The sequence below is a fragment of the Drosophila rhopaloa genome, unplaced genomic scaffold, assembly GCF_018152115.1.
Source record: "Drosophila rhopaloa isolate 14029-0021.01 unplaced genomic scaffold, ASM1815211v1 contig_115, whole genome shotgun sequence".
Classification (NCBI taxonomy): Eukaryota; Metazoa; Arthropoda; class Insecta; order Diptera; family Drosophilidae; genus Drosophila; species Drosophila rhopaloa.
In genome coordinates this window covers 17,695,633-17,712,372 of record NW_025334990.1, presented here as the reverse complement: position 1 = coordinate 17,712,372, position 16,740 = coordinate 17,695,633, and the positions used below count along the sequence as shown (strand labels likewise).

Below are 16,740 nucleotides of genomic sequence, written 5' to 3'. Positions count from 1 at the left end.
ATTTACAGCCTGATGAATGAGAGTCAAGTGCTTAATAATTTATTGTTTTAAGAGGCTTTATTGAGGCTGACATTTGTTTAATTGTCTCTGTTCCAGGATCTGCTGACACAAGTTCAGTGTTTGATAGCATCTGGTTAGCACCTCGCGGGCAGAGGTTCTTTTCCGCTCCTGGACATCCTGCTGTTGATCCCGCCGACATTTCAGCAGATTCTGGATGTAATAGGTCCTGAGTTCCAATCGCTGGCGTTGCTTTTGCATTCGCTGCATATAGGGCCGCAGTTCGGATTGCCTTCTTCTGACCAAATTGCACAAGGAGCAGGCGATCTTGAAGGGCTTCGAAGGCATTTTCTTGACTTCCCTGACTTTACTTTCCTTTACTTTCTTAACCTTGTGTTTCCTTGTTTTCTTGCGCCCTTTGGGTTTAATTGGGTTAATGACAGTCTCAATGAAAACCCCATCCAGCTCATTGATTTTAAACAAATCCGGGCATGTTTGAAATAAACCCATTTCCGAGCCGTAAGACTCCATAAACTTGGATATCAGATCGGCAATGACCAGAGGTTTCGATTCGTAACTCAAACTGACTTCAAGGTCAGAGACTGAAACATCGAATTTTGAGCTAAGTAGAGTTTCCTGATCGGGCTTCTTTAAAAATATAATAGGTTTGGATTCCACAGCAACATCTGAGTTACGGGCCAAATCGAAATCATGTTCTTTCTCTGCCGTTTTATGGTGCGTTTTTGTGTTTAACTGATGTGGTTTTATGCTGTTTTGCTTTATAGGATTTACGTATGCTATATGCTGTTTAACATTAAGGGGCCATCCGTGGTGATCGCCTCCAAGTACCTCACTTCTACGGATTTCCTGACTTGGAACACCATAATGCGATCTGTTGGTCTCACCTCTGTAGATTGACAAGGTCGAATTGATTTGTTTCTTCTTTAAACTTCCAAATGACGGATCGCTTACAGACATGCCCTTCATGACTCGGCGAATGTATTCATAGCTTTTTGGCGGTCGCAGTCTAACCAAAGAGCTAGACCTTTTCCTAGCAATGAAATTCTGTCTCAGCTCCCCAGAGTTTGATTCTCTTGGGCTCTTGAATCTTGCACCCGAATTTGACTTCTTTAATATTGCATGCGAGCTAAAATGGCTACCACTGGATTTTGACTTTTTTAATATTGCATGCGAGCTAAAATGGCTTCCACTGGATTTTGACTTTTTCAATATTGCATGCGAGCTAAAATGGCCACTTTTAGATTCGTTTTTCTTTCTCTGTGCAATTTTTATGTTTTTGTTATATAGTTCACTGTCGCTTTTCCAAGAAAACTGAGATAAGGACGAGGAGTGCCTTGAATCTCCTTCACCTTCTGCATTTTTGACATTCTTTAACGCTGCATTTTTGGATTGTTTAAATATTTTCCCTTTTTTATCCGTTGACATATTTAATTTTGGAGCTTTATGGAGCTGTTGCGAAGTCAATGGTTTGATATTTTCATCCAAGAGTTTTGAGTTTGAATCTTTTTTATCTGTTGGAGTTTTGACATTTTTCAACTCATGTTCCAAAATGTTCCTTTTTTTAGCGAGAGATTTATCCTCATCCATAAGTTTTAAGTTTGAATCTTCTCTATCTGTTGCATTTTTCACATTCTTGAGCTCTTTATTTTCTGGGTATTTTTTTGCCGATGATCTTTTAAATTTTTGACCTTTGTGGAGCTTTTGAGAAGCCACTGATTTGCTATCCTCATCCAGGGGTTTCGATGGATAATCAATGCCGTATATGCCAGTTTCTTCATCGCTACTGTCTCTAGTTTTTTGGATTCCTTTGGGACGCGGGTGATAAGAAGACCTAGGAGTAGTAGTAGATCGCCTTGATCTTGAACTGGCGATACTTTCAAGACTTGGATGGTCGGTAATAAACTTCTTTAATGCCAACGCGGGATTATATCTCTCTAATGAACTAGAATAGGTTTTGTTAGAACTGCGTTTAGATTTTCCTGACATTGATGTTTTTCTTGCATTCGTATGTAGTTTGTATATATGTGAAGAGTTTATTGATGTTTTTCTTGAGTTTAGTGGGAGTTTATATATATCTGTCAAGATAGTTGGTGTTTTTTCTGAGTTTAAAGGGATTTTATTAATATCTGCCAAGTTCGTTGGGGTTTTTCCTGAGTTTAAAGGAATTTTATCGAAATTCGAAATGAATTGATTTTTGCCTGCTAAATTCGCGGCGTTTTTTCTTGACTTAGAAGGTGGTTCATACATATCTTCCAACCTAGTAGGTGATTTCATTGAATTCGAAGGTAGTTTATATTTTTTTGCCAATTTTGTAAGGATTTTTCTTGAACTCGAAGAAAGTTTATATTTGTCTGCAAATTTTGTAGGGATTATTCTTGAACTCGAATGTATTTTGTATTTTGCTGGTAATTTAATAGGGATTTTTCTTGAATTGGAATGACGTTTATATTTTTCTGCTAATTTTCGAGGGGTTTTTCTTGAACTCGAAGGAAGTTTATATTTGTCTGTAGGGATTTTTCTTGAACTCAAAGGAAGTTCATATTTTGCTGGTAATTTATTAGGAGCTTTTCTTAAACTGGAATGAGGTTTATATTTTTCTGCCAAGATTGCAGAAGTTTTTCTTGAACTCGAAGTAAGTTTATATTTTTCCAATAATATATTTTGTTTTTTTCTTGAACTGGAAGGAAATTTATATTTATCTGCTAATTTTATAGAGGTTTTACTTAAATTCGATTGTACTTTATATTCTGCAAATTTTGCAGGTATTTTTCTTGAACTCGAAGAAAGTTTATAGTTTTCTGATAATATTTTATGGTTTTTTCTTGAACTGGGAGGAAATTCATATTTATCTGCTAATTTTGTATAGGTTTTACTTAAATTCGGAGTAAGGTTATTATTTTCTGCTAATTTTGTAGAGGTTTTACTTGATTTTGATGGTACTTTATATTTTTCTGCAAATTTTGGAGGTGTTTTTCTTGAACTCGAAGGAACTTTATAGTTTTCTGATAATATTGTATGGTTTTTTCTTGAACTGGAAGGAAATTCATATTTATCTGCTAATTTTGTATAGGTTTTACTTAAATTCGGAGAGAGTTTATATTTTTCTGCTAATTTTGTAGGGGTTTTCCTTAAACTCGGAGGAAGTTTATATTTATCCACCAAGTTTGCAGGGGTTTTTGTTGAATTCAATAGATCATTATATTTTTCTTCCAAATTTGTGTACGTTGTACTTGAACTCGAAGCGGGATTATATTGATCTGCTGATTTCAAAAATGTTTTCCCTGAATTCAAAGGGGTTTTATATTTATCTATTGGTTTCGTTGGCGTGTTTGTTGATTCGTTTGTTCCTGACATTGACTTATCAATATACTTTAGTCTCGATTTTCTTTTCTTTGACAGTGACAGCTTTGGTTTTTCTTTTATTTCCTTTTCAATTGGAACTTCTACGAGAGGTCGTCGGTTGGTGAGTTTTTTTAAATGCTGCAGCTTCTTGGACATTTCCTCTTTTAAGTATGGATCAAAGGACTTCTCCATCAACTGACCCACCTGCTGTTCCTCGCGCTTCCAATTAATCCATTGTTCGGGTGTGGAGAATTTACTCACATCGAAGGACCTCTGAATTTTGGAGCGCTTGGGAGGTGTTCTCTTCATCGAACCAGTGCTCTCGGCATTCCGAAAACAGGACACCAATTCACGGTAGATGTGCTCGTCCTCATCCAATCCTGCAGGCAATTGGCCCTCATTGAAGGGCAGCTTCAGGTCGACAGGAAGTGGGGTACTCGTCCTCTTATTCGGAGCCACCATCCTGGCGTTCTGCTCGATGCGCCTGCGAATGCTCGACAGTCGCTCCTGGCAGCCGCAGGCATAGTAGCTCCAGGTGGCCCGGAACACCGAGTCCTTGCTGGGTGGCCAGTCCAAATTCCGCAGCAGAGGCGACAGTTCACGAATCTTTTCCCGCAGACAATTTTGATTCAGCACACGACTCTTCTTCAGAATGTTCATCGCCATGCCGATGTATACAATTTCGGTACTTGCAATTTTTTATGTGTAGTTTGGTTTTATGTAAGGTTTTTAAACAACTAATAACATTATAAGGCATACTTCCTTGACAATTGGTTTGGTTTAGGAAGGCGGCCATTTCTTTCATTGGCTTCCTTAAGGAATAGATTTTATTTTGCTTTGGTTAAAGAAAATAAATAGTAATTCAAAAGTAACTAAGATCGAGATTTTTTCTGAGTTCGACATTACATTTTTTAGACGGTAGGTTTTGTCGATTTATATTATTTAAGTTTGATGTTAATGATTGTTAGATATTTATATTTACAAATACATTATACCTTATAAAACCATTTGGTTTTTAAAAATACATTATCTATTTATATTCAGTGATTAAAAGTAAAACAAGTATATTAACATATATTATTTATTCAGTTTCATCAGAAAAAGATCTGGTCCAAGGATAAAATACATGTAGTTAAAAACCCACCGAATGGGGCTTAAGCATAGAAATCAATCATTGTTTTCAGGCGTTTTGTGGGTCCTGATCCAACTCAGTTGAGCACTAATTTGGTTCAGGACCGGCACAAAAACCACCGCGGCAACCTTTGCTTTCTGTTTGGGTTCTTGAAAGTCGCAAACGGACCTCGACAAGGAGTCTGCAAAGATTCAGGATCGTCAGACATTGCTCCAGTTGGTGGCGCATCTTCCTGAGATTGGAACTGCAATTTACATTAAGTCCTAGAGGCTTGGAATCAGAAAATGTCCTATGTCCTTGGGGCTTAGAACTCTGTTTAGAGTACTCCTTTGCTGCACGGGATTCCTGGTTTCTTTCCTCCATCTTGAGATAGTATCTCTGCAGCTCTTCACGATCCCTGCGCTTCTTCATCTCGATCATAAATGGTTCATCGGGTTGGCTGGACGGTCGACAAAAATCACACAATTCACACCTATTTCGAACAACTTTTGATGGACGGGATACAGTCTTACCCGATCTCCTTCGCTTTTTGGGCCAGAAATTAACACGAAAGGAATGGTATTTAAAGCCTTTTATAGATAACGTAGCTGCCTTTTCTTTCAACAATTTTTTGGCAACATTATGTTCCTTTTTTATGGGACTTTGCAGATTGACTCCGCTTATACTTCTTTTGCTGAGTTCAGAAGATTGTGGCCAAGGAACTGTGGACCATCGGCGTTTGAAAGCATTCGGTTTCTTGGAATGCAAGGATACAAAATGATCTTTGTGCGCCTTCAAATTAATCGGGGCAAAGTGAAACAGATCGACGGGGTTGACATATTTGGAAACTATCCTTGGCAGCCAGGAACTGTTGGATGGGCCGCTCCATGTCGATGTCATTTCCATTAAAGGCCCACTGTCATGGGGTGAGGCATCTTCATTTGCGGACAAATCTTCTTCTCCTGTCCCAAAATTATCGCCAATTACATAGTCTTTAGTAAATTGTATGCCAGGACCCTCTTTAAAAAAGATGAAGTCTCCCAACTTATCCTTCTTTAGATCTTTGAATAAATTATTGCCTAATGATTTCCTACTTCTCAAAGTTTTAGGTTTTTTCAAGTTCTTCTTATCTTTGGTTTGCTTTGGGATCTTGCTCTTTGGCCTAGATTTCTTGGGGGGATTATTCATATCAAATCTTATATGCTTCTTAGGATGCCTACAACTGAACTCCGTGTTTTTTGATCCGGAATCTTTCTGACTGCTGTTTGATTCATTTGTTGCAATGTTCTTCTTTTCCAATGACCGCTTTGAACCTTTGGTGTATTTGTGAAACGTGCTTTTCTCCCATAATTTCCTTGGGGGATTGTCCAACTCAGATCTTTTAAGACTGGTTGACCCAAGGTGACCTTTACGACTACATCGGCATACTTGCTCATAAAGTTTTACCAACTTGGGCAGCTCGGGATCTTCTATTAGTCTTAGGTAGTTCCAATTGTTTGATCCCAGGCTCTTAACAAAATTGGTTGAAGGAGGAGGAGCAGGTGGACACCACGAAAAAAGGGGATTGGAGGACTGACCCAACTTGGGGGATATCTTCCGAAAATCTCCAACTGCCGCCGCGGCAAATCCACGCCGGAGACTTCTCATGACAGTAGGACAACACTATGTACACAGAAAAATGAGTGGTTAGCTGAGAATTTGTTTAGGACTCCGAATTTTGGATACCGCTAGCCAATGCTTTGATTAAAGCCTCAAAGCAGCTCATTCCTTAGACTTCCTCGTAGGGATTACGACCTAGATAGATAATTTGAGCTCTCGGCTGTTTGGATATCGGATCCCGATGGATGGGTCCGTAGCACTGGCAATTGGGGAAGTTAAGATCCCTCTGCGGCTGGAATATTGAAGAAGCCATCTGCCGGTTGGCAATCCCCTGCTGGGGCAATTTTGGCACCCTCGATATAGATTTGTTTAGGGAGTTTATCCTTTTCCCCCAGCGACTTAATCTGGTGGCCATGAATGTCATTAACGCGGTTTGGAGGATCAAAATTCTAGATTAGGTATATTACTTGAAAAATTTAAAAACAAAAGAATGTGAAATGGTAGAAACATTACGTATATTTTGTCCAGCGGACATTTATTAAAAAGGGAACTGAGCTGGCGTTAGGTCTCATTATAAAAAGATTACATTTATTAAGAAATTATTTTTTTAAATTAAAGTGCCGTACAAAAACACACATTTAACAAAGTGTTTTATTTTAAACTTTGTTTAAAATCGTATTATTATTACCATAAGTATATCATATTATGAAGGTAGTATGAAGGTAATTGCATTGCGGACACACTAGCAAAGCTGATATTATCATTAAGCGTGTCTATACATGGACTGCACTCTAGCAAAATTAAAATATTCACTTTCCTTCTTTTTGTCCCGTTGAAACTTTATAATGCAGGCAGATGTTGGCGACGCTGCCTTCCGTTTTGTTTTCCCATTTCCCATTTCCCAAGAGCGTTTCCCATGTGCGCCGCCCACATTCGCAATGAGAATAAGAATAATTGTTGTCTGTCCCTGCCTTGAATCGCATTTCTATGCACATTGTGCCCGCTACAAAGCCTCAAAATGCCTCAGGGAAGCCGCAGTTCTAACCGCGTTCCTTTGCCCAACTGGGAAAAATATCAAGGTGCGAGGAAATGAATATTTTCGTACTTACTTAATTGAAGGGGACAAACTTAATTTGCTGTGAAAACCCAGCTGAGTTTGCGCTCCTAAGATAAAGGCGTTCAAAAACTCGTGAAGGTAAAGATTTAGTTGTTGCTTTAATAAGATGTCTTACTATTTGAATCCGCTGAGCATTAATAATCCTGTTTGAAAGTTCTAGAGGTGATTGTTTCATTCCTAAAGTAAAACCCATCTCATTCTGCAATGGCCATAAACTTACAGCGATGCACATGTGAAAAATTATTTTATGACTGTTTTTATGGCAATTAAATAACCAAATACCCTTGCCAAGTTCAAGTTCCGACACACTTCTGATCGTGATCATTTAAGATTTGAAAGGAAAATCCTCATAGCAACGAGACACTGAAGAAAAAAAGAAATCTAAATTAATAATTAAAAATGTGTTAATGATTTAAAATACTTGTCTTACCAACCGCTTAAAATTGTTTTGCAACGAATATTAGTTTATTAACACGCAACAGAGAGCAGTGTATGAATATAGTATAGAATGATAATAAATAAATGGTTAATTAATTTGTGAACTTGTGTACACTTTATTAGAAATTGTCTTTATCTAAATTTGGTTAATAATTGTTACAAAAATTAATAAAGTAATCTACTGTTACTTCCTAAAAACAGTAGTTATGTCTAGGAAAACAATATGAAAATTTACCATATTACATAGATTGAAAAAATATGTGATCAAACATAGATCGCATTTTCTCTCAGTGCCTGGCAGATGAGATCGGCAGTACATGTGGCTCTCTGACATCATAGTTAATAGCTTATAGCAGCACTTTATAGCTTAAGTTGTTATTTGTGTTAATTTTTTTTGCCAAAACAAACGAAGCTGCAAGCTGCCTGTTTATTTACTCCCCATGTACGATGTGTGTTTGTGCATAAAACATAAATTCCCAACGTATCGCATTGGACGCTAAAATAACACAGCTGTCGGCTGTTGTACTACCACCTGAATTTCTGAAATGAAGAGGGGCAGATAAAAGTGATTTGTTTAAGTCAATGGCAATGGGGCCATAAACAAAGCGGCAGAAATTATAAAATTAACACAGTTTTGAACCTGATGAACTGTCGAAGTCGCTGGCACAAATGTAAACAATCGAAGGCGGTTTATTAGCAATTAATTTAAATATTACCATTGCCATGCGAAAGGTAAATGTCAGCGAGCCAGCGCGTGGCAAATAAACATGCCCCAAAATATATAGCAAATTTAACAGCGAGAATTACCATAATCATTTCAAAGGGTTTAAATAACAATTAAAGCACGCGCTAAATTAAATTTAATTGTTATTAGATGGGCATAAACAGAGGAATTCAACATTTAAATGGTATTAAGCAGAAGAATTCGAGAATTTATTGTTTAAAACCATTGATTAAAAAATTTAAACGATTTTGGTATATAAATTTAAATTCCTTTAAAAGCTTTCTGCCAGCCATGCATGCTTAAAATGATATCAATTAATTGCGAAATAACTTCCATGCTCTGCTGCGGTTTTCCAATTATCTAAATATGGTGGCAGACCTTATGGCATTTCAATTAAACATGAATTTCCTGCGGTTAACCTGATTCCCCTTGAAAAGCGAGCGAGGGAATATTTCAGCATTTTGATGCATTCAAGTGCTGCCGTTCCTGATTTCTCGCTGCCAATTCCGTTTCCATCACAAAGTGAAGCTGGCTCAAAGCATAATTGCAAACAATTAGCATGCTTCAGGATTCAGGACGTTTCGCATCTGAATCGCAATCGGATTCGATGTTGAATATGGTAATAATGATGATGTCCTATTATAAAAGGAGTACTCACTTGTCGGCGTTCTGTCATTCGCATTGTGGTTGGACTGTGTTACTCGCGGAAAGGAACAAAAGTTCTAAATCAATATCAGATTTCAGGCATGTCAGCCAAAGCAAACATATCCATATGTTTGCCCTGCAGACAGCGGAGGTCAGAATAATAGGTAACAATTACTGTGATGTTTTGCTTAACTATGGATATTCTCTATTTAAATATTGTGGCTAAATTAAAATTAAATAAGACCACTTAGCTCTAAAAAATATGGATAGCTTGATGGATACATTACTTACACTTCAATGCTACTATTTCATCCCCACTTGTAAGTACATGAATAAGTTCAAGCTCATTCTGGGGGTAATATCCATCTAGTCATTGGCCTCGGTTTTGTGCAGACCAGCTGGATTATTTCATTTAATGTTTTATTGGCATAAGGCAAGCATTATTAGGCTGGATTCCCTTTCCAATGTTTATGTGCACAGGCGACAAAAATAGCACCAAACAATCTGCTTACATGTGTTCGAGGGAAATAGAATGCAATATGTTGGACTTTCTATACATCAAATATTTCTAAGGCTTTGATAGATATTTCATCTAATGAAAAAAGTTTGATAAAATGCTAAAAATAAATTCTTAAATATATTATACTATATTCTTAAATATATATTAATCTTGATTATTGTGTATTTTAAACCTCTTAAATTTCTTCGATAATCTTTATTGATTAAAATATTCTTAACAGCTGCCAACGATATAATCGATCTGAAAATCAATTAAAATCTTCCATTCCCATTACTTTTTATAGCCAATCAATTTTCAAACAAGAAAGGAAAGCTAACTTCGGGCGGAGCCGAAGTTGATATACCCTTGCAGAATACTCTGTAAATTATATTTTCCAAAATTATTCATATGATGCATTCTTAATACTCATAAAAAATCCCAACTTCGTAACTTTAAAAACTCCAAAGTTATGGCATTTCCAATCGTTCAGTTATATGGCAGCTATAGGATATAGTCGGTCGATCCTTATGAAGTTTGTTAAATGGGATTGATTGGCCAAAAATAAAACCCTTAGAAAATCCCAACTTCCTAACTTTACGAACTCCAAAGTTATGGCATTTCCGATCAATCAGTTATATGGCAGCTATAGGATATAGTCGGCCGATCCTTATAAAATTTGGTACGTCAAATTGATTGGCCAAATACAAAACCCATAGAAAATCCCAACTTCCTAACTTTACAAACACCAACGTTATGGCATTTCCGATCAATCAGTTATATGGCAGCTATAGGATATAGTCGGCCGATCCTTATAAAATTTGGTACGTCAAATTGATTGGCCAAATGTAAAACCCATAGAAAATCCCAACTTCCTAACTTTAAAAACACCAAAGTTATGGCATTTCCGATCGTTCAGTTATATGGCAGCTATAGGATATAGTCGGCCGATCCCGGCCGTTCCGACTTATATACTGCGTGCAAAGGAAAGAAGGGTGTGTGCAAAGTTTCAATACGATATCTTTAAAACTGAGAGACTAGTTCGCGTAGAAACAGACAGACGGACAGACAGACGGACAGACGGACAGACGGACAGACGGACGGACGGACAGACGGACAGACGGACAGACGGACAGACGGACATGCTTATATCATCTCAGGAGGTATTCCTGATCAAGAATATATATACTTTATATGGTCGGAGATGTCTCCTTCACTGCGTTGCACACTTTTGACCAAAATTATAATACCCTCTGCAAGGGTATAAAAATACGTGGAAGAATGCGCCCGTGATAATCTACTTTTAGCTATGGCACGTGAAGTTTATACATTGCAGATTTTACTTTTCATAGATCAAGCACATGTACAATGTAGTGAAAAATGCATTGGGGCAAGGTCGGTTTACACAATTGAATCTGCCTGGCTTCCATTCACGATTGACTTTTTAATGGGCTTCACATTTGATTGAATGGAAATTTCACAGAAATTAAGCAACCAATTGCGCAGATCGAATGCAGTAAACAATTATTGTTGACTTGGGAGATTATGTATTTGCTTGCTTGTAACATTTGCTTCCCTAATCAGCGCCAAAACTTTTCCCAAAACTCATTATTTACAATTATTACATACGCGCTGGGTGGGAAAAAGTATGCTAATATGCCAAGTATACCCAAGCAAATATTTTTTCAAACCCTTAAACCAAAACGGGCCAAAGTCAGCAACATTAATGGCAACAATAACAGCAAACAGCCGAGGTCCCCTTAACAGCATATGGGAAAAACGACCCAAAGCTAAAGCCAAAGTTATGCCTAAGTGGCAGCATTTCGCCTTTCCCCGGGAAAACGAGAAAAACCCTGGAAAACCGCACAAATTTTCTGCCCTCCAGCTAGCAAAATAAATTAAAGGGACTTGGCAACTTTCTGGCTTGCTTCGTTCGTATTTTGTCTATTTTTTAATTTTCTACAATTTACCCACATAAATAAATGCAAAGAAGTGAGTGGGAATGTCCTGTGGCCAGGTCTAATGATTGAAAAAAGGAAGAAGTGATAAAAAGCTGTGGGGCAGCCAAGAAATACACTCTCTCTCTGTCGTTTTTCCTTTCCTTTCAACTATTATTACCTTTTATAACGCTCAAAGTGTATTTGCCTTCCTCGGGGATATGTATTAGCTTAAATCCTCTCAAAGCCAAAACGCCTTCACTTTTCGTTAGGGTACCACAAATTGACCGTTCTGCTGTAATTTAATTTGAATACTGGCGAAGTTTACACCAGTTGCAGGACACACAAAAATACGGTCATAAAATATGCAACTTTGAAAAGAAATAAAAAAGACCAGTGCGAGGCAACAAAAGAGATTAAATTGCGTAGCCGCCCTGTCAACATTAGCCCCAACTTTTTGTATGGGCGCATTGAACTCGGTTTAAAGCGGGAGATAATATAAAATGTTGCTGTTTTATTTATCTTTCGGCATGGGAAAACTTTTCGCTTTAAGCGTGAGCTTGCTTACATTTATATTTTGATTTTGATAAGCAAGAATTTTAGCTAAAACATGTGCTTTAAGGCTTGCTTTTAATGATTCATTTGTGGAGTGACTTAAGGCTTTTCGCTCTTTCTGCGAAATCAACCCAATTAGCGATTGAACATGCTTCTACTGATTGCAGTCAGAAACTTAATTTCATCACGTATACGTCATGTGGCGCGAACTGAGTTGGCCTTCCCAGGCAGTCATAAAAATCTATTAAAAATCAATTTGTTAGCTGCAGCTGTTGTCTTTCCCTAATTCGTATACTGGAACTTTATCCACATCGAGTGGATGTCTAATTAAAGTGCTCGACCCGGTAAATGCCGAAAATTAATAAGCGCAACACGTGCAGCGGTTTTCCTTGGCTGTTCCCAGGATGTTTTCCTATTTTTCGCAGTGGGTGGTGGGTGGTAAGTCAAGGCCTTCTGGACCTGGGCAATCGCAAAGTTTGTCGAGCAAACCGCTTTGAAGTCTAATAGGATTAGCCCGCCCAGCTGTGGGCGTGTCTGTCTATGACAAATAAACGCCCTTCTGTGGCTCTGTATCCGTCCAGCTTCGGCATAAATAATATTCAATAATGTAAAGCAAATATTTAGCAAGCAAATATTCCCAGACGAGGATATATCAGTAAATATTTATCTATCCATGGCTGTCTTTCGTGTCAGTGTGCTGGCTATATTAAGGCCAACACAAGCGAGTAATCTTTTTTCTGCCTTGGAAAAAGTAATAAATACAAATCTACTTAAGCTGTCTTGCTCATGACTTTATATTCCTTAGCGGCGTAGATTTCTCCGGAAGTTGAACTATACAAAATAGAAAACTGCAATTTTGTATTTTGTTTTTGTTTCATTTTAACTGACTGGATAATTGGATATACATATTTATTAGAATGCTATTCTCAGAGTAATTTCTTAGGAAATACTATAGTTGCTGAAAATGATTTTGTATAATGCTAGATAACATTTAGATGTTTAATTTATTATTTGAATTATTTAACAATGGCTTACCATAAATAAAAAACAGTTTCCAAAGATGTTTGTTTGCAATAATTATATTTATTTGTATAAAATATATAATTCAACACGAAAAAACATCACAAATGAAAAAGATATAAATATGTTATATGTAGATGCAGAGTTCCAAGAGTTATTCCTTTTGAGGTCCGTTTCCTTTGATCTTTGGGGGCAGTTCGAATGAGTCCATCAATCATCTAGGCCTTGTCAATCACGCGATCGTTGAAGACAATCCTCAAATCGGTCTTGGCCATGTTGCCAAAGGCGCCGACCAATTCCGTGAGATTGGCGTTGGGTAGTCGCCTGTCGAACGGATAGCCCATGGTGCGCCTGTCAGGATACAATTTGTCCTTCAGACCGCAGAACGAGTAAGCCGTGCTGCAGGCATCATTGGGTCTAATGGGCGACAAGGAGAGGGGGAAGCAGAAGGTCAGGATGTAATGTGATGAGGGGAAATTGCGTCTGCACCACTCACGTGTTGGGCTGCTGGACGGAGTCCTGCGTGTAGTCGGAAATCATGACGAACAGGTCGAAGAGCATTCCCTGGGCGTTGCCCTTGGGCAGCAGGAGGTGCTGTGGCCACCCACAGCCGCAGAAGCGGAAGCGGGCCAGCTCGTCGGCGGCCTTGGGCTGGTAGTCCGCCCCCACTGGGCGGAACGAGCGCTCGAAGGGAATGGCCACCGAGGACTCCGTCGACTGGCGGCGGATGGTGTTCTCGCCCGGCACCACTGGGGAATAATTGAATAATGTTAATGGGTTATCAGGAGAAGTCAGGAGGGGGAAACCAAAATCTCTGCTTAAAATTACAATGCACTTTTCCCATAAATCTGGCAAGAGTTGAGCAAATCTCTTAAAAGTAATATGTAGTTTTAGTTCCAAATATTTAAAAAAGGTGTTTTTAAACTATATTACCATAAATCATTGAAATAAATAGGGGCTATAATGCAAACTAATTTCCTTGAAAGTTTTAGAAAAGAAGAAAGAAATTTAAATTATATTCATTAATTAATATGCTGAACAAAAAACGACTTGGTTCTTTAACAATTTATATATATTTATATAAATCGTTAATAAAACAAACCTTTTTAGAAAACTAAACTGCAATATTTCTTGTTACATTTACATTAAGTACTCACAGTCAACCGTGAACTTGTCCATTTCGATGGCCATCAGTCGCTGTTCCTCCAGGCGCAGTGGCTGATTGCGCTCATCCGTTTTGGGACAGATGAAGATGCGGCAGGTTCCGGTCCGCTTGGCTCCACTGTTGGTCACATTGAAGGTGTAGGTAAAGGGGGCATTCTGCAGATGGGTGAAGGAGGCGAGGATGTTGGCCGAGGGACCGAAGTCCAGGCCAGCTGCCAAGTCGGCACTCGACTTCTGCCAGTAGGTCAACAGTGTGTTGGCCTTGGTATTGGACTTGCCAATCTTGGCCTCGATGTAGGTAACCGAAACGCCATCGAAGTTCAGCTCAGCGTCATTGTAGGGGTTCAAGTGGGCCTTGAACTTGTTGAACACCGAGTCAATGAATCCGTGCCACCTGTAGAAGATCGGATCCCTCATGGCCGTGGTCACATCGCCCATCACACCGAACTCCTCCAAGTGGCGGTTATCGGGATCGTGGGCAAAGGAGATGATGTTGTGCCCCTCGTTATGCAGATTGCCGTAGAAGGTCCTGTTGACGGACAGCACTGGCGAGGCTTCAATCATGTTGCCCAGAATATCAATGCCACGAACTTCGTCCAAGGGCGTACGGTTGCCAGAGGGCTGGGAATAAGAAAGATCAAAATATTCTATTACATTGCAATCGCTGAGAGAATAACAAGACTAAAATGATCAATATGGACTTTCAAATTGAATAGATTTATAAAGGTTCCCAGACTCACATCTTCGACATATCCTTGATCGATGGCGGCCAGGACGCGATCCCGCCAGCGTTCCACTTCGGAGATCTCGATACTGGCGTCTGGGCGGTCCACATCCCTCAACAATTGACTGGACACTCGGGCCGGGTAGGTGCGGTTGTTCACGCTGGACAGGATCTTGGGGAAGTAGCCCTCAGGGATCTCCACCCGCAGGTTGTTCAGGGGCTGGACTTTCTTCAGATTGTTGCAGAAACGCTCCACATTGTAGCGGGCCAGGATCTGGTGGTGCATGTAGTAGAAGAGCTCTCCTCGACGATCCTTGTTGACCACCTCCATGGGTCCGGTGGTGGGGTAGACCAAGTGCCAGTGCCAGTGGTGGCTGTTCACGCCGATGTCCTCCCGGAAGTAGGCCAATCGCTGCTCATCCTCGCGATCCGAGGCCGTGTAGTTGCGCGCAATGTCCACGCGGACACGGTCGCCACTGTCTCCAATCACCGAAGCCTCCTGCCGGGCATCCTGTAATTAAATAAAAAATACCATTTATTTTTAATTTTTTAATATAAACAAGTTTTCTAGGCGCCTACATTACTTAAAATACCATGCTTGTTAACTAGAGATTAATCTTTTTAGTAGCTTAGTTATAAATCGGTAAAATGTCCAATGACCCCTAACTTCCTAATGTTTGTTTATGGCTTAAAATAACTATTTCAATTTTTAATTTATACCTTTTAAATAAAAGGATTTATATTTCAATAAAATTGTATATTTGGTTAAAGTTCAACTAAAAAGATTTCAGTGAATTTCATACATTGCCTGTGAAACTGAATAAAAATTCTTTGGCAGAGTTTTATGTGGCACCATTATATATGCAATATTTACTTACCCGAAAGACGGAGGGCTCCACAAAGTTGCTGGGGAAGACCTGGGAGATGTTAGTGATCGGCACCTCACGCGTATCCGGACGATGGGCAATGGCCACGGCATACGCGTACTGGAACAGCACGGGGTTCACACGATCCCTAAGGGAATAAACCATTTCCTAGTTAACCCCAACAAGTATTTTTAAAAATTACTTAATACCCACTTGGTGTAAACAGAGAGTGACACGAATTGCCTGAGATTGGGGGCACCCATAAAAAGTGTGATCAGTTCGCTGGCAATCTCCCGATGGCGATTGTTGAACAGGGAGAACTGGTTTTTCGGTCCAATTTTCTTGGTGAAGTCCAGATTGGGAACGCTGGCCAACTCCTGAATCGGGATTTTCAGGTCCACATCCTTGGAGAAGCGATTGCCCACCTCCTCGGTGTCATTGCGATAGCGATCCGCATAGAAACTGTCGGGCAATTCCAGCACGGTCTTACCCGCATCTCGAGTGGTGAACGCCGGTTCCAAAGGACGTTGGAACAGGAGCTCTAGGGCCTTCAAATCCGTATTGGTCATGATTTTCCTGTAGAATTCCACTGTTTAACTGCACTCGACGAAGCCTATTTGAGAACTGTGATTTTGTCAGCGAAACTCTGGCTTTTTATAGTCAACTGGCAATCTGAACAAATTTTAAAAACACAAAAAACACATGCTAACCACATACTGCATTTGTCGAGCCTTTTTTTCTCACAGAAGCAAACTGTGTGGTTATTCTGATAAGGCTTGAAAAAGCATTCGGTTTGCTTGGGTTTGCCTAACTAAAATGCAATGATAAGAAAACCGTGGTACCTAAAAATAAAAAAAGTATTTATTTGCATAATTTCGGAATATATTTTTAAGATAAGGTTTTAATTTTATATCAGGGTTTCTCATGTTCAAATATATTTATTTTTAAATTACAAGATTTTCCAGAAAATGTTATAAGTCTTGC

At 39.1% G+C, this 16,740-nt stretch overlaps 5 protein-coding genes across 6 annotated transcripts in view; 1 reads left to right on the top strand and 4 right to left on the bottom strand.

Moving 5' to 3' along the window:
- The window catches only part of LOC108049321 (potassium voltage-gated channel subfamily H member 8), a 64,725-nt gene that overhangs the window by 3,454 nt on the left and 44,531 nt on the right, over positions 1–16,740 (top strand). The window lies entirely within an intron of this gene.
- Positions 58–1,729, bottom strand: LOC108042381. Its single transcript, XM_017120618.1, has one exon. The coding sequence runs from the start codon at positions 1,603–1,605 to the stop codon at positions 58–60; it is 1,548 nt and encodes a 515-aa protein (XP_016976107.1). The 5' UTR covers positions 1,606–1,729.
- On the bottom strand, positions 1,850–4,062 carry LOC108042380. The gene is made up of 2 exons (XM_017120617.1): positions 2,758–4,062; positions 1,850–1,891 (listed from the first exon to the last, which is right to left on the bottom strand). Exons 1-2 carry the CDS (start codon positions 4,024–4,026, stop codon positions 1,850–1,852), a joined length of 1,311 nt encoding a protein of 436 aa, XP_016976106.1. The 5' UTR covers positions 4,027–4,062.
- Positions 4,424–6,301, bottom strand: LOC108042385. The gene is made up of 2 exons (XM_017120620.1): positions 6,197–6,301; positions 4,424–6,133 (listed from the first exon to the last, which is right to left on the bottom strand). The coding sequence occupies exon 2, from the start codon at positions 6,116–6,118 to the stop codon at positions 4,580–4,582; it is 1,539 nt and encodes a 512-aa protein (XP_016976109.1). The 5' UTR covers positions 6,119–6,133; positions 6,197–6,301; the 3' UTR covers positions 4,424–4,579.
- LOC108049360 (phenoloxidase 2) lies at positions 13,046–16,378 on the bottom strand. Its single transcript, XM_017130514.1, has 6 exons — positions 15,970–16,378; positions 15,769–15,904; positions 14,907–15,401; positions 14,160–14,787; positions 13,499–13,751; positions 13,046–13,419 (listed from the first exon to the last, which is right to left on the bottom strand). The coding sequence occupies exons 1-6, from the start codon at positions 16,323–16,325 to the stop codon at positions 13,221–13,223; spliced, it is 2,067 nt and encodes a 688-aa protein (XP_016986003.1). The 5' UTR covers positions 16,326–16,378; the 3' UTR covers positions 13,046–13,220.

Bases quoted from the DNA above. Each gene is read 5' to 3' on its own strand.
- LOC108042381 (XM_017120618.1), bottom strand. From the start codon at position 1,605: ATGGATGAGGATAAATCTCTCGCTAAAAAAAGGAACATTTTGGAACAT.
- LOC108042380 (XM_017120617.1), bottom strand. From the start codon at position 4,026: ATGGCGATGAACATTCTGAAGAAGAGTCGTGTGCTGAATCAAAATTGT. The intron at 1,892-2,757 runs GTACAATCGAAT...AAGTCTTGAAAG, and splicing joins CAAAATTTGCAGAATATAAA to TATCGCCAGTTCAAGATCAA.
- LOC108042385 (XM_017120620.1), bottom strand. From the start codon at position 6,118: ATGAGAAGTCTCCGGCGTGGATTTGCCGCGGCGGCAGTTGGAGATTTT.
- LOC108049360 (XM_017130514.1), bottom strand. From the start codon at position 16,325: ATGACCAATACGGATTTGAAGGCCCTAGAGCTCCTGTTCCAACGTCCT. The intron at 15,905-15,969 runs GTGGGTATTAAG...TTATTCCCTTAG, and splicing joins TCACTCTCTGTTTACACCAA to GGATCGTGTGAACCCCGTGC. The intron at 13,420-13,498 runs GTGAGTGGTGCA...GTCGCCCATTAG, and splicing joins TCCGTCCAGCAGCCCAACAC to ACCCAATGATGCCTGCAGCA.